Source organism: Dromiciops gliroides, chromosome 4, assembly GCF_019393635.1.
Source record: "Dromiciops gliroides isolate mDroGli1 chromosome 4, mDroGli1.pri, whole genome shotgun sequence".
Lineage (NCBI taxonomy): Eukaryota > Metazoa > Chordata > Mammalia > Microbiotheria > Microbiotheriidae > Dromiciops > Dromiciops gliroides.
The window spans coordinates 294,412,203-294,434,757 of NC_057864.1; the positions used below are offsets into that span (position 1 = coordinate 294,412,203).

At 38.2% G+C, this 22,555-nt stretch overlaps 1 protein-coding gene and 1 non-coding gene across 4 annotated transcripts in view; one reads left to right on the forward strand and one right to left on the reverse strand.

Annotated features, from left to right (window-relative positions):
- The window catches only part of SLC17A5 (solute carrier family 17 member 5), a 58,373-nt gene that overhangs the window by 4,404 nt on the left and 31,414 nt on the right, over window positions 1-22,555 (reverse strand). For 2 of the 3 annotated variants that reach the window (XM_043963976.1, XM_043963978.1), the window contains exons 9-10: window positions 22,329-22,476; window positions 4,310-4,400 (exon numbers count right to left, since the gene is read on the reverse strand). In XM_043963976.1, coding sequence (XP_043819911.1) covers window positions 4,310-4,400; window positions 22,329-22,476 — 239 coding nt within the window. Of the gene's footprint in view, window positions 1-725; window positions 1,335-4,309; window positions 4,401-22,328; window positions 22,477-22,555 lie in introns of those variants that run through there. The other variant, XM_043963977.1, reaches the window with a different exon arrangement.
- LOC122726904 lies at window positions 11,682-11,786 on the forward strand. The gene has a single exon (XR_006352895.1). It is a non-coding gene; the product is annotated as a U6 spliceosomal RNA (small nuclear RNA).

Genomic DNA, 22,555 nt, shown 5'->3' on the forward strand with positions numbered 1-22,555 from the left:
TGAGGCAGTTGGTGTTAAGTGACTTGCCTAGTGTCACACAGCTAATAAGTGTTAAGTGTCTGAGGCCGGATTTGAACTCAGGTCCTCCTGACTCCAGGGCTGGTGCTCTATCCACTGCACCACCTAACTGCCCCAGCAGACCCCTTTTTGTCCAAGAAATTTTTACACAACCTCAGGTATATAGGTACACAAAATAGGTATATATAACCTTTACTGGTGCCAATTTTTTTTTTACTCCCCCTACTTTCAGGTATTCAACCTCATGTGGGTTTAAGAAGCTTTGATATATAACATGAGACTTTTTGCATGTGTTGATCAGTTTTGCTGTATTTTTTCTTGCCTTTTTAAAACAATTCTTTGTTATAAGAAATAACTCCGGGTGGGGAGAAGGAAAGGGATTCAGGGAGAAATCTAGGCGATGTAAAAGCAAAAGATATCAATACAAACCTTTTAAAAAATAGTTTAGTGGTCCTTCCCCCAAGATTTTTTGGTAATTTGTCCAATTTGCACAACTTTTCCCCCTGAATTTAATAACTGAAGTTCAGCCAGAACTGAATAAGCAATGAGGAGAACAAGTAGTGAAAAGAGTAGAGAATTAGAGCAATCAGGGTGAGCTTAAAGAGAAAAATGTGAACAGGAGACAGGAACACTATTGAAAAGTCAGACTTGTCTGAAATGAATGTATTTTGTCAAAAAAGAAATCTTAAATGTGTTGTGAGTAATCAGAGAGGCAGGTGTGGTGCCATGGCACTAGCAGAAAAGGGGATAAATCAATGATTATTTATTATACCAGAATACTATGTTTAAGGCAGTGTTTCAGAATTCCTAAGACAAAGGGCCTCTGTTTAACCTACAACACTAGATAATACTTCAGTGTTACTTTGAGGCAAAGAGAGGCTTACAAACCAGTCAATTTGTCAATTGTACTATAATTCCCATAGCTCCCAGTTTTGAAGATGAAAATTCTACTAGTGATTTTAAAATGTTTTTTTGTTTTATAACAGAATAATTGTCCCCACATTTTAGATTTCAATTATATACTTAAACTTCAACAACAAAACATTTAGTAAATATTACCATCCCCAACTTAAGATGTTAGGTACTAATGATACCAAGATGAGAAATGACATAGTCTCTGCCTCCAAGGAGCTTATAGTCTAATGAGAGGGACAAGGCATGTAAACAAATAAGCAAATGAAGTACTATGTGATAAGGATAAGCAAGGGTTCCAAGTAAAGTCCTGCAGGAAATCTGAGGGAGAATTCAACTTCAACTGGGGATGGGTGGGAAGTAGTGAAGGCTTCATGAACTTGGAAGGCCTCTGGGGACTCAACCTGAAAATTACAGGTGTTAAGATTGCTTTAAGTTCTTATTTTGATACATCTAAGGAAAGAGTAACATTTGTTAGATATCTGATATGTTTTGGGTTTTTTTGGTGAGGCAATGGGGTTGACTTGCCCAGGGTCATACAGCTAGTGAGTGTTAAGTGTCTGAGGCTAGATTTGAACTCAGGTACTAAAATACCCTTCTTACACGATGCTGTCTCCTCTTTTTTTTTTAAGTGGTCCCTTTAAGAAAATTAAATGTGAACAGAGATGTACATTTAAGATGAACTTTTCAATTGTCTTTTAGAACACCATGTGTAATTTTCATACAGAGAGTTAACCATAGGTATGGTTGGCTTTTTTGTTTTGTTTTGTTTTTGCAGGGCAATGAAGGTTAAGTGACTTGCCCAGGGTCACACAGCTAGTAAGTGTCAAGTGTCTGAGGCCAGATTTGAACTCAGGTACTCCTGAATCCAGGGCCGGTGCTTTACCAGTGCGCCATCTAGCTGCCCCCACCATAGGTATGGTTAAATAGATCCTGCATTTCCCGCTTCCAATTTTCTTTCCTAATATACCATTTGAGAAATAAAATCTATTTTTAAATTTAAGAACTTCCAGGTCAAGATATGGACTTGGAGAGCAGCTAGATGGCGCAGTGGACAGAGCACCGGCCCTGGATTCAGGAAGACCTGAATTCAAATTTGGCCTCAGACACTTATCACTTACTAGCTGTGTGACCCTGGGCAAGTCACTTAACCTCAACTGCCCTGCAAAAAAAAAAAAAAAAAAGATATGGACTTGGGTAACAAATGTTACTCTTGGGGCAGCTAGGTGGTGCAGTGGATAAAGCACCAGCCCTGGCTTCAGGAGGACCTGAACTCAAATCTGTCTCGGACACTTGACACTTACTAGCTGTGTGACTCTCGACAAGTCATTTAACCCTCATTGCCCTGAAGGAAAAAGAAAAATACTATTTTACGTTCTCTAGTCCTAATTAATATGACTAGCAGGATGCTCTACTTCTGACACCTTTATCAGGTTAGCATGCCTCCAAATGACAGAATCAATCAAAAACAAAAATTAGGTGTGAATAACTTGTAGACACCTCTATTGAGTCAATCAATCAAAAGTATAAAATAGATATCTGAAACAAAGTGCTTGAGCCACTGGATGAAATCAGATAAGGAAATGTACTTTGTTTTTTGTCTTTTTAAAAAAAGTTTTGTGGGGCAAGGGGTTAAGTGACTTGCCCAGGGTCACACAGCTAGTAAGTGTCAAGGGTCTGAGGCTAGATTTGAACTCAGGTCCTCCTGAATCCAGGGCCAGTGCTTTATCCACTGCACCACCTAGCTGCCCCAGGAAATGTACTTTGCCTGATTAAAAGAATTATACATATTTTGGGGCCAGGAAGGTTCCTAAAGAAAAAGCATTCCAGCAACTGCTTCCATCTTAAGGCTTTGAGGAACTTTGAGGAGCCAGACCCTTATTATACCTAAAACCCAAAGCAGCAAGGGGATTGGGAATGAGCTCAGTGATTTAACAGAGATCACTAGGATTGTTCACACATGTTTTATACATTTGATTGATTAAAATAATTCTGTATCTCAAAGAATTGTTTTTAACTGATAAAGGTATAAGGGGTAGAACATCTTTTTAATTATAATAATTGGGATTGAGGGGTGTCAAATATTCTTTACACACACACACACACACACACACACACACACACACACACAGACATACACACCCTCTTACTGAAAGAATTAAAGATTGGAGTCAGAGGACTGAGGTTCAAATGTTAGTTTACTGAACTTTATTTAGCTCACTACTGGTGTGACCTTGGCCTGGTTAATTAACCTCAACTCCCCTTCTATAAAATGAGGGGATTGGAGAAAAAATATATTTGTGACTTTTTAAAAAAAACACAGGTATATGTGTGCAGGTGCTACAGATGTAGGATGTTGCATGTATTTTTAGATGAATTTAACAATTGATTGTTTTCCTTGGTTACAAGAAACCTCTGACAGAGTGGGGATAATCTGCAAAGGTTTATAAAATAAAAACAATCTCTGCCTTTGCTCATATGCTTCCCTATCTTTGGAATGCTGTTCTTCCTAATTTTTTACCTACTGAATTCCTAGTTGTATTTCAAATTCAAATACTGACTTCTTCATAAAGCTCTCCTGGATTCTCCTGGTAGTTAATGACCTTCTCTCTTTTTTCTTTCTTTCTTTTTTTTTTGTGGGGCAATGAGAGTTAAGTGACTTGCCCAGGGTCACACAGCTAGTAAATGTCAAGTGTCTGAGGCTGAATTTGAATTCAAATCCTCCTGAATCCAGGGCCAGTGCTTTATCCACTGTGTCATCTAGCTGCCCCAATGACCTTCTCTCTTAGGGCACCATGGCAAAGTTTGTTTTGCAATTCTCTAATTCACTTATGTATTTTATAGATATATGTATATGTGTCACATCCCCCACTACACTAATAGCTCCATGAAGGCAGTGATTGTATCTTATCTAAGTTCTGTCTCTTGCATAATACCCTTCACCCTGAAGGTGTTTAATAATTATTGGTTGAACATTGACTAATACAAATAATTTAAGTATCACGAATGTCATATAAATGTAACTATATGGGGGCTTTCAGGCATAAAGTCTTCATTTTATCTACTACTTACATAAAAAAGCAATTAAACTGTAAAGGTAGAAAAAAATGAAATTTCTAAGTAATAATATTGGATAAGAATGTACTCAAAATATATCATAATCGTAATATTCAGTTTTGAACTGTTTGTAATGTTTTTTTCTTTTTTTTTGCAGGCAATGGGGGTTAAGTGACTTGCCCAGGGTCACATAGCTAGTAAGTGTCAAGGTTCTGAGGCCGGATTTGAACTCAGGTACTCCTGAATCCAGGGCCGGTGCTTTTAACCACTGCGCCATCTAGCTGCCCCCTGTAATGTTTTATGTAACAAAATATTTACTTACATTAGGTGTTAGGCTTTTAGCGATGACTGGTCCAATCATTCCTGGAATAGTACCAAATGAATTTGTGATGCCTAGGAGGATACCAGCATACCTGTATAAACAATTCCCAGAGGAGTTTATTAGTTGATGATAACACTTTTTGCTTTTTTTGTTATAATTTTCCTACACTGAAATTCAAATCACGAATATGAGATATTTCACTGGCTGAAATAATATGGAGGGGGGGCAGCTAGGTGGCGCAGTGGATAGAGCACTGGCCCTGGATTCAGGAGGACCTGAGTTCAAATTCGGCCTCAGACACTTAACAATTACTAGCTGTGTGACCCTAGGCAAGTCACTTAACCCCAATTACCTCACCAAAAAAAAAAAAAAGAAAGAAATAATATGGAGGGAAACATGCTTATAGGGAGTAGGATTGGATATTTAGGTGAAACATTCATTTCCAGTTTTATAGTTAATAGCATTAAACATTAATTTATTAATGTCATTTTAAAAACATCACTTTTATGTACCAACTGTATAGCTCTTTCTCCCCTTCCAGAGAGCCATCTTATAATGAAGAATAGAAAAGACAAAGTTCATCAAAACCAAGTAATATAGCCAATTAATGTTCTAATATAATTTGAGAAAACTATGCTATAAAAGGATCACTACGTGGTGCAGTGGATAAAGCTCCTGGCCTGAAGTCAGGAAGAACCTGAGTTTAAATCAGGCCTCAGAATCTTATTGGCTTTGTCACCCTGGAGCAAGTCACTTAATCCTGTTTGCCTCAGTGTCCTCATCTGTCAAATGAGTTAAGGAAGGAAATGGCAAACCCCTTCGCTAGCTCTGCCAAGAAAACCGAGTGGGGGGGTGGGGGTGAAGGTCAACAAAAAGTCAGACATGACTGAAAAACAACTAAACAATAACAAAATGCTATAAAAATGATAATTTTAAAAGAAGCCTACTCATTGGTGGAGTGAATAGAGTGACTTAGAGTCATATAGGTTTATATCCTGTCTCTGATATTTGTTAAATGCATGATTGGCTAAGTTGTTCAACCTCTTCGTATCTCAGGCAACTTCCTGTAATTTTGCTTCTAAATCACAATCTGTATAATAAAGAGATTCTCCCTAGTGTTCCTCTGAAGTTACTAAACACAATTATCTTATACATTTGTTATCTTTGGTTTGGGCATTTTATGAGTTTGGGCATGACATTGGTTTGGGCATTTAATGAAATTGTAATTTGTGTCACCGATTATAAATATTTTGTGGCTGTCCTAGGCAAAAACTCATAGTGGCTTTCTTAGGTCACCCACTCCAAACTGTAGTTTTTGAAGACCTTCATAACCTCAATTCATTTGTTCTATCCAATCTCCCTTCCTGCTATTTCATAAGTGTCTCAGCTCTGTTCAAGCAAGTACCCAGAAACAGCCAGGTTCATTTTTGCCATGGTACTATTTCTGTCCTGCCTGGACTACCCCCTCTCATCTCCCTTTCTGCTTATATAAATCCTTCAAGGCCCCAGCTTTTACCTTTTTCAGGGAAGCCTTTTCCAATCACACAACACACAACTTCATAGTGATTTTTCTCTTCTCTTCTCTGAATTCTCATATTACACTGAGAGTCAGTTTCACACTTAGCACTTGACTTCTGTTATTTTTTATTGTCCAATTATTGCAGCTACTATAAGCAACCCAAAGATGTTTTGCTCACCTCTCTCCTCTCCCTGAAATTTTGTGGCCCTTTCGAAGAATGCATAAGGCTCGTCATAATCATATTTTTACTTGTCATTCTATTAACAAATTGGGAAAGCAAACTTTGTCCTTTTGGCGGTATAGGGGTGTTGCGATGGGGACAGTACTACACTGTTGTAAATATAACTAGATAGGCTATAAAAGATTTTGTTTTTAATGATAATATAATGTATTACCTTATTTGTCAGACTGGGTGATTGGGAGGATGGCTGCATGCTAGGTTGTAATAGGGAAATTGGGAAAAAGGGAGGGTTTGGGGGGAAAGGTAAAGAGTATGGTTTTGCATAAATTGAGGTTAAGAAGTCCATAGGACATTTAGAGATATCTAATTATTATCTCAATTATTAGAGATAATATCTCTATTATTAGAGATATTTAATAGGCAGCTGGATATATGAGATGAGAGGTTAGGGCTAAATAAGTAGACCATGGTATAGCAATATAGGTGGAGAGATATATTGGGCTCTGCATCATTGGAGGGATCATCTATGTTGTTGAAATCACAGATCCAATGTTTGAGCATTTGAGGAGATATAAAAAGAATTAACATTTCTTTTAAAAAGTATGAGCATAAAAAAAATTATGAGCATCAATGCATTATGGACGGTTGGAAAAACTGATCATTTGATGTGCTACTATTTTTTTAGAGATGTTACTTATTTAGGCAATCGGGAGGTATTATGATGCTGAAAGGGAAGGAAGGAAAAAAACCTTCCCAGTATGAGTAAGCAAACAAAGCACACTTTGTTTTTCTGGTATGACATTTTCATCTTGGAGGGAGGAGAATTTCTTATTTCCGAAAACTATGTTTAGAAAAATGCTAGGTGCTTTGAAACAGAAATGAACAAACTAAGTAAATTCCCTGTGATCCAATGTCTACTATGCTGGGGAATTTAATATTTTGCCAATATCATCATGTACTGGTTTTCTTTCCATTCCTTGTTACTTCATTTCCTTGTTGACTGATGTCTGTTAGTAATGTATAAAATGACTATCTTAAAAGTGTGCTGTCCTGATAATAGCATGCTGACTTTTTTCCTCTTCCACTAAAGACAGGTGAGTATGTATCATGATGATGGTTTTAAAAAATGTGATGTAATTATTCAAATTTAGGATCAGTAAGGATAGCACTCTCTCCTTTAAAAACAATTTTTCTCTTTTAATTTTAAGGTTAATTTTTTTTTTTTTGCTGACCCAATGTGGTATTGTGCAGTTAAGTCAGTCAGTCAAGAATCATCTATTGGGATAGCTAGGTCACACAGTGGATAGAGCACTGGCCCTGGATTCAGGAGAACCTGAGTTCAAATCTGGCCTCAGACACTTAACACTTACTAGCTGTGTGACCCTGGGCAAGTCACTTAACCCCAATTGCCTCACCAAAAAAAAAAAAGAAAAAAAAAGAATCATTTATTAACTGACTACTATGTGTTGGCACTAGGGATACAAAGATTGAGAAAAAGGAGTTCACACAGTGAGGGAGATAATAAGCAAATGACTATGCACAAAAATGTATACATAGGATAAATTGGAGATAATCAACAGGGGAGGCACTAGAATTAAAGGGGTTTTGGGAAAGGCTTCCTGTAGAAGTTGGGATTGTAGCTGGGACTTGAAAAAAGCCAAGGGACAGAATTCTAGGCATGGGGGACAGCCAGGGAAAATGCAGGAATCTAAACATGTAGTGTCCTGTGTCCCTGGATTGCAAGCTACTGCCACTGGTGAGTTGGTGAAGGCCTGCACCAGAGTGCTGGCAGTGTCAGAGGAAAGAAGAAGGCCTATTCAAGAGATATCACCAAGGTAAAGTTGACAGGATGTGGCAACAGATGGGATGTGGGGGAGTAAGAGAGTGAGGAGTTGAGGATGACACCTTAGTGGTCAGCCTGGATGATTGGGACTATGGCTGTGCCCATCCTAGGCTGTAATAGGGGAGTTAGGAAGAGGGAAGGGTTTTGAGAGAAAGGTAATGAGTTCAGTTTTGCATATGTAGTAGGCAGTTGGCTATATGAGAGACTAGAGGTCAGCAGAGAGGTCAGGGCTGGATTAGTAGACCCAAGAATCATCAACTTTGAGATAACTGAATCCATGGGAACTGATGGGAGAACCAGGATAGAGTAGTGTGGTAAAAACCTAGTGAGGGGGGCGGCTAGGTGGCACAGTGGATAAAGCACAGGCCCTGGATTCAGCAGGACCTGAGTTCAAATTTGAGCTCAGACACTTGACACTTACTAGCTGTGTGACCTTGGGCAAGTCACTTAACCCCCATTGCCCTGCAAAAAACCAAAACAAAACAAACAAAAAAAAAACCTAGTGAGAACTGGAAAAAATAGATGTTCATTAATTGGGAAATGTACCAAATGTACCAAACTGTGGTACATCTATGTAATATAATATTACTATGCTACAAGAAATGACGAATATGGAGAACAGTGGAAAGTCATGAATTGATGTAAGAATTAAAAAAAAAGAGAAAAACAATCTGTTATACAGGACGATTCAAGGAACATGGGGGTAGGGAAAGGGGAAAATTTAGGCAATGTTAAAAAAAAAAAGCAGTTTGTTTAAAAATATACAGTTCACTCTTTCTATTCCCATGGACCTTACAATTTAGTAGAACTTAATGGAAAACTAAGTTCAGGGGAGCTGTCTCAACAGTTCAACTAAATCTATTTTCAGACAAGGCAGTCCTATCCTTTCTTGTCCAGAGCAGTATCCCACTTGGTATTATAAGTTTTATTTCCTTCCTCTGTTCAGAATTTTCTTCTGTAGCCTAAATAATTTGAATTCTTTTGGTGTACTTGACAGATTATTTTCATAAGTTTTGAAAGAAACCAAACAAGTTAGTTTGAAGAGGTGTGGGGGGAGGAAAAAAGCTAGCAAAATGGCTGGACTGCATCCAGGTGTTAACATTTGACAATTTTAGTTTTCTATGTTTGAAACACCTATGGGGTGATAATGAAACTGTGGGGCACAGATTCGTCTCAGCACTCTAGTTTTAGTACGTCTTAAATAAATCAAGCTGGCAGCACAGTTTTTTTTTTTTTTAAACACAGTTAACATTTTGGCAATAGGTGGACACTGACTGTAATGCTGCCAGAAGTTACAAGAGCCTGTTACTAAGTGTAAGTGTATGCTGTGAAATTCTCAATGTCAGCACCCAGAAGCTCAATTGAGTATTTATGTTTTGGTTGGCTTAGAAGTGCAATGGAAGCATGATGCACTGCTGTGGGAGAAAATGGATTATGGGGACTAGAGTGGGATTTTGCTTGCACTTTGTGGTATAAAAGTTGAAAAAGATTTCCTTCAGGCTGGCAATATCCCTAGAACAAGTACAGTAAAATCTTTATTATCTTTTTTTTTTGGGGGGGGGCAATGAGGGTTAAGTGGCTTGCCCAAGGTCACACAGCTAGTAAGTATATCTACTGCTCCACCTAGCTGTCTCAAATCTTTATTATCTAAAGGATATAAGTATTTAGCTGTTATTTCCAAAGACTTGGAAATATATTTTCCTAGCCTCTTTCTATTCAGAGGAACTACAGTTTTTTAAAAAGTTCTAAACTTAATAAAAACACAATTTTAGCTATAAGAAAGCTATACTTCAATGCTTCAAAAGATAGGTCTTCATTGATATAGGTACACTCCTCCACCAACACTGGTTTCAACCATTTCAGGCCTTAGAAGACAGTATTTGTGAGCTATTGGCAGTTCAGTAGTGTCCAACTCTTCATGACCCTACTTGAGGTGTTCTTGGCAAAGGTACTGGAGTGGTTTGCCATTTCCTTTTCCAGCTCATTTTATAGATGAGGAAACTAAGGCAAACAGGGTTAAGTGACTTGCCCATGGTCACAGCTAATAAGTGTCTGAGGCTGGATTTTAATTCAGGTCTTCCTGTCTCCAGGTATGGAGCTCTCTCCACTGTACTGCCTAGCTGACCCACTGAAGAGTAGCTATGGTCAAAAAAGATTCATCTCTTGGGGGCCAGACTTCTCGTGATGGGCCTCATAGTGACTGTTGTGGCATGTTTCTATAATGTCTGGTTTATATAATCCTGTCCATGATGTATATATTGTGTTTTTGCTACTTAGGATTTTTGTAACTGAAAATACTATTGATTTTTCTTTCTTTTTTAGAGTAAAAGTATATCTCTTGCCAGAGAATGGATCTATACATACAGAGCTATCCATGCCTATCCTGAGAAACTGACATCTTTTCCTAATATTAAGATCCTGAAATTTGTCACCAGCATCAATAATAAACATCTACATGTCAGGTACTATGCTAAGTTCTGGTAAAGCAAAGAGAGGCAAAAATGCAGTCTCTGCTTGCAAAGAACTCACATTTTCTAATGAGGGGAGGGAATATAAACAACTATGGACCTACAAGATCTATAAAGTAGAGATGGAAGGCAATCTTTAAGGGAAGGCACTAAAAGGGGGGAGGAAAATACAATTAAAGGCCTGAGGATTTGAGCTTAGTGTTGTGGTTTGGTTTTTTTTTTGTGAGGCAATTGGGTTTAAGTGACTTGCCCAAGGTCACATAGCTAGTAAGCGTCAAGTATCTGAGGTCAAATTTGAACTTGGGTCCTCCTGACTCCAGTGCCAGCGCTCTATTCCTTGTGCCACCTAGCTTCCCTGAGCTTAATTTTGAAAGAAATCACAGAAACAAAGAGGGATTTCATTCCAGGTATGGGGGTGGGGGGCAGCTAGTACAAGGGTGTAGAGTTGAGATGTAGTGTTGTGTGTAAGGAAGAGGGAAGAGAAGCTTATTGCTGGATCATAGCGTTCATGGAGGGGAGTAAAGGTAAGAAGACTGGAAGGGCAAAAAAAGGAGCCAGGTTGTGAAGGGATTTAAAAGCCAAACAGGATTTGTTAGTGTATTACATGTATAGTAATACTTGATATGTGTGTTACTCTAATTTTGCTTTCAGTTTCTGTATGTTCTTCATATTTATTATTTTTACACTATTTCACTGCATCATACCATCACTGTTTGACTATATAGTTTTCTAGGTTTTTTTTTTTTTTTTTTTAGTGAGGCAATTGGGGTTAAGTGACTTGCCCAGGGTCACACAGCTAGTAAGAGTTAAGTGTCTGAGGCTGGATTTGAACTCAGGTACTCCTGACTCCAGGGCTGGTGCTCTATCCACTGTGCCACCTAGCTGCCCCTCTAGGTTTTTTTAATGAGTAATTTTGATATGAATATTTTGGCAGATAGAGCCTTTTAATTTTTAATACAATATTAATATACAAGATTAATGGTTCAGGGGGCAGCTAGGTGTTGCTGCAGTAGATAAAGCACCGGCCCTGAATTCAGGAGGACCTGAGTTCAAATCTGGCCTCAGACACTTGACACTTACTAGCTGTGTGACCCTGGGCAAGTCACTTAACCCTCATTGCCTCACCAAAAAACCCTCCAAAAAACAAAATACAAGATCAATGGTTCAAAGAATATGAAGTGGGGCGGCTAGGTGGCGCAGTGGATAAAGCACTGGCCCTGGATTCAGGAGTTCCTGAATTCAAATCCAGCCTCAGACACTTGACACTTACTAGCTGTGTGACCTTGGGCAAGTCACTTAACCCCCATTGCCCCGAAAAAAACCAAAACAAAAAAACAACAACAAAGAATATGAAGTTTTGTGCTTGCTTCGGCAGGACATATACTAAAATTGGAACGATACAGAGAAGATTAGCATGGCCCCTGCACAAGGATGACACGCAAATTTGTGAAGCGTTCCAAAGAATATGAAGTTTTAAAAGCTATTATATTGTTTATATATATTATATATATATATATATATATAAATCTGTTTTTTTGCATGTTGCTGCTAACACTGTATGGTTTAAATTATCAATTTAATGAGTGTAAAGCATTAATTCTGGGATATTTTAATTTGTTTCTTTATAATAGAGAGCTTTAATAATTTTAAAAATGGCTACTGGAGGGGCAGCTAGGTGGCGCAGTGGATAGAGCACCAGCCCTGGAGTCAGGAGTACCTGAGTTCAAACCCGGCCTCAGACACTTAACACTTACTAGCTCAGTCACTTAACCCCAATTGCCTCACTAAAAAAAAATAAAAAATAAAAATAAAATGGCTACTGGAAATTGGTGTTTTGTCTTCTAAAAACTATACTCATCTTCTGATCACTTACTCACTTAGGAGTGGATCTTACTCTTATAGATTTATATTAGTTTCTGATGGGTTTGAGATGTCAGATATTTATCAGAAATGTTTGTGAAAAAGATATTTTCCCAATCACTTATTTTTTTTTAATTTTTTTTTTTTTTGTGAGGCAATTGGGGTTAAGTGACTTGCCCAGGGTCACACAGCTAGTAAGTGTTAAGTGTCTGAGGCTGGATTTGAACTTGGGTCTTCCTGAATCCAGGGCTGGTGCTCTATCCACTGTACCACATAGCTGCCCCCCAATCTCTCTTTATTTTTATTCTGGATGCATTACTTTTTGTTGTGCAAAAATTTTTATATAATAAAAATAGCTTCCTATAATTTGTCAAATAGATAAAAATCACTCTTGAATATCTGCAGTGGACATTAATTTCATTCTTTTGATTTTTTAAAAAACATTTACAGTAACTGAACCATTGTAATTTATTGTGAACCAATGGTAAGAGATGTGGCACTCATCACATTTTTTCATCATATTATCAAATTTTCCTAGTACTATTTATTGAATAATGAATTCCCTGTTTAATATTTTAGTATCTTAGATTTATCCTTGTTTCTAATTCAGGATTATTTATGTTCGGTTGATCTAATTTTCATTTTTGTGCCTAATACCAAATAATTTTCTTTTTTTGCAGGGCAATGAGGGTTAAGTGACTTGCCCAGGGTCACACAGCTATTAAGTGTCAAGTGTCTGAGGCTGGATTGGAACTCAAATTGTCGTAACTGTATACGTTATTTTTCTAGTTCTATTTACTTCTCTCTCCAATTCATATGTCTTCTACATTCTGTTTCTGAATTCTTAATATTCATAGTCTTATGGAGCAATAATATTTCATTAAATTGATATACCACGATTTATTCAGCCATTCCTCAATTGTTGAATACCCACTTTCTTTCTAGCTCATTCCTCCCACAAAAGTGCTGCTATAAATATTTTTATATATGTCTTCTTCAGATTATAAACCTAGTAGTATTATTTCTGGACCAAAGGGTAGGAACAGCTCAGTAACTTTTCAGGTGTAATTTCAAATTGTTTTCTGGAATAGTTAGACCAATTTACAGCTATCAATATTTGTATACTCGTCTTCCCATTAGTCTCTCAAACACTTGCTGGTTTTTTGTCTTTTTTTTGTCTTCTGTTATTTTTGCTAATCTGAATACTATGAGGTGGAAACCTCATAGTTAATTTAATGTGCATTTCTCTTATTATTAATGATTTGGTCATTCTTTCTCATATGAATGATTCTCATACTGCGTACTTTCTTGGTCTCCCCAGCTCTTAGTGATTTCTCTCAGATGACCTTATATCCACTCTGTATATATCTTTCTTTCTTTTTTTTGCAGGGCAATGGAGGTTAAGTGACTTGCCCAGGGTCACACAGCTAGTAAGTGTATCCACTGCGCCACCTAGCTGCCCCCACTCTGTGTATATCTTGTAAGTGCTTACTTATCAGTTATCTACAAATGGTATTCCCTTCTTTGAATATAAGCTCCTTGAGGGCAAGGACAGTTTTTTGTCTTTATACTGCTACCACTTAGCACAATGCCTGACACATAGGCTTTGACCACTTACCTATTGAGGAATGGCTCTTGTGCTTATGTATTTATCACATATAGTTGCTGCTAAGATTTTTAGGGAAGTTTTTCACAGGAGACAATTCTTGAATTTCAGACAAGTAAGAAATGGATTCTAGGAGGTGTGAAGGAGGAAGAAGTGCATCTAGATATCAGAAATGCCTAAATATAAGGAGTTGAGCATCTAATTTGCTTAAATAACCTTAAGAAAATGCTTTCATGGGGGCAGCTAGGTGGCACAGACCGACCCTGGATTCAGGAGGATCTGAGTTCAAATTTGGCCTCAGACACTTGACAGTTATTAGCTATGTGACCCTGGGCAAGTCACTTAACCTTCATTGCCCCGCAAAAAACCAAAAAACCAACAACAAGAAAATGCTTTCATTTGTTAGTGCCCTCAGTTCCTATTGCTGATTTTTCCTGGTTTAATAATCAGATCTTAGGTTGACTCTTTTTAGAAGTCAAAAGCAAAACTTACTATTACAACTGGTGCTACCTATTAAAAATCATTCCTTTATCTGACCAAAAGTGCTCCAAAAGGCCTTTTTCTTAATTCTTCCCTTAATTTTAACTGTTTTTTTTCATGTCCCATCCCCTTTTAAAATAAAATTGCTTATTTCTGACGTCTTACAGAGTTTTTGTCCTTTTTTTACTTCCTATCTCCCTGCATTTCTTCTCTTTCCTTTTTTCTTTCTTTTCTTTCTTTTTTGGGGGGTAAACTGGCCTAGTTTCTACTTTGAAGAATTCACATTTGTCTTTCAGGTCATTATGCTGCTCTTTGTGTAGTCCAGTATGGTTTTCCCACCCTTCCCATCTTGCACAAAATAAACATAGATTCTTCTAATGCTTTTACAATTGTTCCTTTGAACAAAATTCTACTTTCTTGAACTCCTTTACTGCTTAAACAGTTTTCCTGCCAAATCTTTCTGAATATATCCCCAGGCCAAGTAAAGCCGATAGTCTTGAAATTCATGTTCTCTGAAATTCGCTCATCTTTTTGATCAAGGTTTACTTTTAATTAATTTTTCCTTACTTGATAGGGATTACATCTTAAAGGCATAGTTTCCTTTTTTGTTTCTGTTTTCCCCCTGAAATGATAACTGTCTGAGGAAGATTCAATTCAATTTTACAAGGTTTTACCGAGTGCCCACTTTGTGCCAGTCATTGTGCTAGGTATTGTGGATACAAGCACAAAAGAATGAAGCAGTCTCTGCTCTCAAGAAGCCTGCAGTTTAAGCATTTCACATTTAACTTTATGATTAAAACAACAAATACTGGCGAGAAATTTTGGGTCATAGATTTAGTCTGAAAGGGACCAGGGGGTCATCAAGTCCAATGGCTTCATTTTATAAATGAAAGAACTGAGACCCACAAAGCTCAAGTGACTTGCTCAGAATCATATAAGCCAGGATTTAAACCCAAGTCCTTTGATTTCAAATCCAGTGATCGCTCCATTCCACCAAGTCTCTCATAATATATATGAATGAAGACATGGTTATCTTGCTAGAGAAGAGGTAAGACAAAGTATAGCAACACTTGTTGGTTGTGATAAATATATTTCTCAGTTTACAAAAAAATATACAAAAAAATCTTGTTCACTCGTGTCTGACTCTTTGTGACCCCACTTGAGGTGTTCTTGGCAAAGGTACTGGAGTGGTTTGCCATTTCCTCCTCCGACTCATTTTACAGATGAGAAAACTTAGGCAAACAGGTCTAAGTCACACAGCTAGTAAGTGTCTGAGGCCAAATTAGAACTCAGATATTCCTGACTCCAGATCCAGAGCTCTATCCATTATGCCACCTGACTGCCCATACAAAAAAGTGAGGGTCTGCTCATCCGGATTCTTATTCTTTTATGTATAAATATAACATGAGATTTATATCCTTTTCTGAAAAGAAAAAAATTGATAGGAAACAATGGAATTCAACATAAACCTCTAGTTTAAAAAGTTAAAGTTTTTTGAAATTGTATGGTTTATTTAAACTTTGAATGTTTAAAACCTGGAAAGAAAATAATATTTACTCTTATTATATAATTTAATATTTAATTTTAATCAAAGAAGTTTTATACAGGTTTGATAGTTATATATATTCTTTAGCAATGAAGTGTGCTGAGTGGATATTTTGTTTAGTAATTGCCACAAAACAAATTCATATCTAGACAACTTTCAAATCACTAAAGGAAAGTAGTTGTATAAAGTTTTGTTAAATTAGCAGTTAGCCAATTTCTGCCTGTCACTACCATATTGAAAGGAACATGAATTCAATAGGCTAGTAAATCTAATGAAAATTCAACCACCTGTTCTAATTTTAGGCCTAAGGAGATTCTTTTTTTTGTGTGTGGGGAGCAATGGGGGTTAAGTGACTTGCCCAGGGTAACACGGCTAGTAAGTGTCAAGTGTCTGCAGGCCGGATTTGAGCTCAGGTACTCCTGAATCCAGGGCCTGTGCTTCATCCACTACGCCATCTAGCTGCCCCAGGAGATTCTTTCCAACAATATGATGACTAAATTAACGTGAGATCAATTTATGAACTATTGCTGAGAAGACACACAGAGCTACCTTCAGAAATGATCATGAATGCCAAATGTCTATCTACCAGGTCAATAATGCCACCTATTGATTTTATCTGCTTTTGTGCTATTGCCCTGGATTCTTTAGAACCCTTACATCAAAAATGAACGCATAATTTATTGTTTTTCATCAGGGCCTATTTTTATACTTTAATTTTAGATTTAAATATATTGCTTTTACTAAGATTTTCTAACTTAATAAGGTTTTTTTTGCCAGAAGCAGGGTGACATGATGGGAAGACCTCTATGAACAGAGTGAGCACAAGAGGAAAACAACATACATAATGACATTACAGAGAAAAACAACTCTGAAAGACTTATGTACAGAATTAATTGTTATTTGAGGTTTTTATGCCTCTGTGCGCACTGGCCTGGGGCTCCGCAAACTGCACGGTGCTCCACTCACTGGTTGTAGCCGTTGCCAGGGCTCTGGCACCTCACGTCATCACCACTAGCCGAAGCCTAAATGAGCCTGGCAAAATTATAATGATTGGAAGCCTAGTGAGGGCAGTCATGTGACTGTCAGAGCGGCCATCCCATTGGCTGGGGCTGTGTGGGGTGTTTCTAGGTTTGGGGGAGGAGAATTGGGCATTCTAGGTGGAAGCTGGGATGTTCTGCTGCATATTTTCAGCTGATTCTTGGGCGGTGGTATTTTTTCAGGTATTATAATTTCCCTTTCCCCATTTTATTTCCTTTCCCTTGATCCTACTGATCCTGTTTGTTTTTGGTTTTTTTTTAAGTTCGTTCTTGTTAAAATAAATCTTGTTCTGTTTTGAGGGAGGCTGCCGGTCTCCTTCCTTGCCCCAATATTGTGGCAAGCTGCTTAGCTAGCACTCCCCAATTAAAAATTGGTCCCCACACTTAGAATGCCAGAAAGATACTATATGTAACAAAATATTGATAGAAGCACTTTTAAAAAAAATTTAAATTAAAATTTTTTTTTGTCAAGGCAGTGGGGGTTAAGTGACTTGCCCAGGGTCACACAGCTAGTGTCAAGTGTCTGAGGTTGGATTTGAACTCAGGTCCTCCTGAATCCAGGACTGGTGCTCTTTCCACTGTGCCACCTAGCTGCCCCGCTAGAAGCCCTTTTTGTAGTAGCAAAGAACTAGAAGCAAAATGGGTGTCCTTCAATTTAAGAAACACTAAACAAATTGTTCTCCATGAAGATAACAGGATATCACAGTACCATAAGGTGATAAATATTTAGAATTCAGAGAAACTTGGGAAGACTTGTATGAAATGTTGCAGAATAAAGTAAAAGGGAACCAAGAGAACACTATTCACAATGGCTATAATAGACATAAAGGAAAACACTAAAAGACACGAGAATTCGGATTAATGCAAGTAATCCATCTCATGAAACATTACTGCCCTTTCTCTGGGTGGAGAGGTGGTAGACTAACTAGGCACATGCTATCATTTGTATCTCCCTCACATCTCTCATGAATTCCATTCTTTACACTCATGTAGCCACTACACTAGTTTAGACCCTGATCACTACTTTTGATCCATTGTAACAGACTCCTGATTGGTCTTTTTGCCCTAAAATATTTCTTCCCTTCCCACCCCACCCCACCCCACCCCAGCCCCTTGCAGGGCAATGAGGGTTACGTGACTTGCCCAGGGTCACACAACTAGTAAGTGTCAAATGTCTGAGGCCGGATTTGAACTCAGGTCTTCTTGAATCTAGGGCTGGTGCTTTATTCACTGTGCTACCTAGCTGTCCCCAAAATAATATTTCTTAAAGCATAGATCTGATTGTGTCACTCCCTGTCTAAGACCTTTCAATGAAGCTCTATTCCCTCTAAGATAAAATACAAACTCAACTATTTGGTCTTTCACAATTTGGCACCAACCTCTTTCTATACTGATTTTTCAATCATTGCCTTTCATTCACTCTATGTTCTGGCCAAAATGAGCTCCTTGTTTCTCATATGCAGCATTTCATGTCCATCATCTATGCCCCCCGGCCTGGAATGCTCTCTCTTTTCACTGATACCTCTTGGAATTCCTAGTTCCCTTCAAGGGTTGACTCTTGCACAAGACCTTTCCCAACTGGTTAGTTGTCAGTATGTCCTCTCAAAATTACCTAGTATTAACGTTGTTCAGCAAAGGTTTTTTTTTTTTTTTGTCGGAACCTGTGATTTCATTTTGGTTTGTTTGTTTATTTGTTTTGGTGAGGCAATTGGGGTTAAGTGACTTCCCCAGGGTTACACAGCTAGTGTGTCAAGTGTCTGAGCCCGGATTTGAACTCAGGTCCTCCTGAATCCAGGGCTGGTGCTCTATCCACTGCTCTACCTAGCTGCCCCTGAACCTGTGATTTCATAGGTTTGGGGAAGTATATTCTACTTTTTTTTTTTTTTTTTGCGCGGGGCAATGAGGGTTAAGTGACTTGCCCAGGGTCACACAGCTAGTAAGTGTCAAGTGTCTGAGGCCAGATTTGAACTCAGGTCCTCCTGAATCCAGGGCTGGTGCTTTATCCACTGCACCTCCTAGCTGCCCCCAAGTATATTCTACTAATGCAGATCAGCAACTGATCTTCAATTTACAGTCTTAGGTAACTGGGATATTAAGAGGTTAAGTGACTTGTCTAGGGTCACACAGCTACTATATGTAAGAAGCATTTGAATTCAGATCATCCTGGCTCTGAAATAGCTCCCTAGCTATTAAACCATACTATCATATCTGAATACCACAGAGTAAGGGCTTAATAAATGCTTGAATTGGGTTGTTTTGCTTAATTGTACTTCTTTGTTATAACAAAAGATTCTCTCAAGAAGGGGAATATTAGCAAATGATGACATTTCTTTTTTAAAAAGCACAAATTAAAAAAGACTGAATTTTGGCCAAAATAAATTTTTTTAAAAGCCTCTTTGGAGAAAGCAGTTTTAATGCAGTGGTAAGGCCACAATCCAGAAAAAAAATCAATCAATCAACCAAGAAGCATTTATTAAGCATCTCCTGATAGCTACCATTTATATATGGTTTTCTTTCTTTCTTTCTTTTTTTTTTTTTTGTGGGCCAATGGGGGTTAAGTGACTTGCCCAAGGTCACACAGCTAGTAAGTGTCAAGTGTCTTAGGCCACATTTGAACTCAGGTCCTCCTGAATCCAGGGCCCGTGCTTTATCCACTGCGACACCTAGCTGCCCCTTATATACTGTTTTAACATTTGCAAAGTACTTTGCATATGTTATTTCATTTGATTCTCACAACAATCTATTAAGGTAGGAGCTATTCTCTCTACAGATGAGGAAACTGAGGCTTGGAGAGGTCATAAAGATAGTAATTGTAAAAGTAAAGATAGTAAAGATACAGAGGATTCAAACACAGGTCTTCCTGACTCCAAGTTAAGTGAGTTGTGAAAAAGTAAAAGCAGAGAGTTTATATGATTCTTTTTAAGAGTTTGGCAGTGATGGGACAGCTAGATGGCGCAGTGGTTAAAGCGCTAGCCCTGGATTCAGGAGTACCTGAGTTCAAATCCAGCCTCAGACACTTAACACTTACTAGCTGTGTGACCCTGGGCAAGTCACTTAACCCCCATTGCCCCGCAAAAAAAAAAAAAAGAGTTTGGCAGTGAAATGGTGAAGATATACATGTAAGATGATGGCAAGATAGGATGACCAAGGTTAAGGGAGGATTTCTTAAGGAGTGGGATAGAGTCGAAAGAGTGGATAGATAGGTAGATATGGAAGATAAGAGAGAAGGAATATTCAATGAATCGAGCTCCAGCTAGAGAAAGCCAATAGGGGATTGAGGGCACAGGTTGAACAGCGGTCACTGGCAAAGAAAAAGGCGATCACTTCCTCAGATAAAGGATGAAAGGAATAGCAGATTAGTGAAGAGGTAGAGGGACTACCTCTATTTTTTTCAGTATAGAAAGAGATAAGGATGTTTACTGATAAGAAGATGGGTGGAGGCATTGGGGCAGCATGTTATAATGGAAAGAATTCTGGATTTAGGAAGTTAGGAAGGACTTCTGGAATTAGGAAGATCTGATTTAAAAATCTGGAATTTGAACACTTACTAGTTGTGTGATCCTGGTTAAGTTACATAATTTTCTCAACTTCAGTTTCCTCATCTATAAAGTGGTTATAATAATACACATTGTACCTACCTTAAAGGGTAGTTGTATTATTTAAGATAACGTACTTAAGTAATTTTGCTAACATTAAAGGGTTATTTAAATGTCAGCTGTCAGTTGTGATTATGGGAGCTAGAAGAGAGAAGAGGTTTGGAAGAGCTGCTAAAGGGAGTGGGACATTGTCAATTAGAGAAGAAACATTTTGTAGCCTATCACTGAGGACCCAGTTGGGATTAGATCAAATAAATTTGACATGGACCTGGTAACGGTCAACTGGTATGATGACTACCACTACTTCTTTTTCTTCTTTTTTTGATGAGTTATGACTTCAAGTGGTTTTCAGCAGTTTGGGAGGATAAACAGGCAAAATGGATAGTGGGGGTAGATCCAGGGTTTTTTTTTTTGGTTGTTGTTGTTTTTATTTGGGGGGGGCAATGGGGGTTAAGTGACTTGCCCAGGGTCACACAGCTAGTAAGTGTCAAGTGTCTGAGGCCAGATTTGAACTCAGGTACTCCTGAATCCACGGCCAGCGCTTTAACCACTGTGTCATCTAGCTGCCCCCTGGATCCACTTTTGAATACTGGCACATCATGAATAGTGGCTGTGGCTAGACAGAGAAGAAAGGGAGAACAAAGGATGAGGGGAAAGCAATGTCTATTGTTCAACTACAGGGTCAAGACTATAAAGGAAGGAAAGTGGAACCAATGCAGAGATGACAGATTGTGAGAGCAAGAAGGAATGGGAGGGGAAGGGGAATTGAAGTCTCTAATGAAGATGAAGCAATGAAGTCAGTAGTAATGAAGGAGAGAGAAGAGTAGGAGATTGATGAGAGAGGGAAATTCCTGAGTCTAAAATCAAGGAAGCTGAAATTATAATAATTGATGATGAGATTTAAGTTATGACTATCCTGGTGGATGGCTGAGGTAGAGGGCATAGGTGTGGAGGAGGCTGATGAATTGTGAAGACAAGAGTATAAAAGGAGACATGAATCCGTATAGAGATGTTCCCAAGTATAAGAACTGGGACAGAGTTTCTAGAAAGTTGATATAAAAATTACCTAGGGGGCAGCTAGGTGGCGCAGTGGATAGAGCACCAGCCCTGGAGTCAGGAGGACCTGAGTTCAAATTCAGCCTCAGACACTTGACACTTACTAGCTGTGTGACCCTGGGCAAGTCACTTAACCCCAATTGCCTCACCAAAAAAAAAAAAAAAAAAAAAAGAAAGAAAAAAAAATACCTAGCCATCAAGTAAATTGCAAATGCATTATTAATCAATATTGTGATTTGGCATCTAAAAACACTGTGATCCTAAACTGTATTAATATAAAAAATGTCTAGAAATGAGGAAAGCAGTCAAGCTATTGTATTCTCTCTGGTTAGGCCACACCTGAGGTATTATGTTCTATATGACACAGTTTACGAAGATCTGTGACAAAGTGGAGCATATACAGAAGGAGAATGTTTAGTCTAAATAAAAGATAAATGGGACGAAATATGGGGATGTAGTGGAAAGAACACTGGGCTTGAAGTAAGGAGCCCTGGGTTAGGATATTAGCTATCATGCTTACTAGTGCTATGAGACTGGGCAAGTCACCCAAACTCTTCTCTTCTTCTTCTTTTTTTTTTTTTGCACGGCAATGTGAGTTAAGTGACTTGCCCAAGTGTCAAGTGTCTGAGGTCGGATTTGAACTCAAGTCCTCCTAAATCTAGGGCCAGTGCTTTATCCACTGCGCCACCTAGCTGCCCTGTTACCCAAACTCTTTAAGCTTCCATTTTCTCATCTATAAAATGGGGAGAACACACCTGTACTATCTACTTATTTGATCCTAAATTATTTAAGAAATTCAAAGCTCTGATTTTCATAATAGTACTTACGAAGGTGCAATATCCAGATGGTTGATGCTAAACCCAGAAGTGCTAAAACCTCCTAATGTTGTGGATATGGTAAGGAAGGCGATTGCCAAATAATAATCACAGCCAATGAATCCAGTTGCTACTAGGAATACTGCTGGCCCAATCATTCCTGGAATTAAATTTTTTTACAAAACAAGAAAGCAAAAATATTATGAAAGCACTGCATACAGTAGTGTGACAGCATGTAA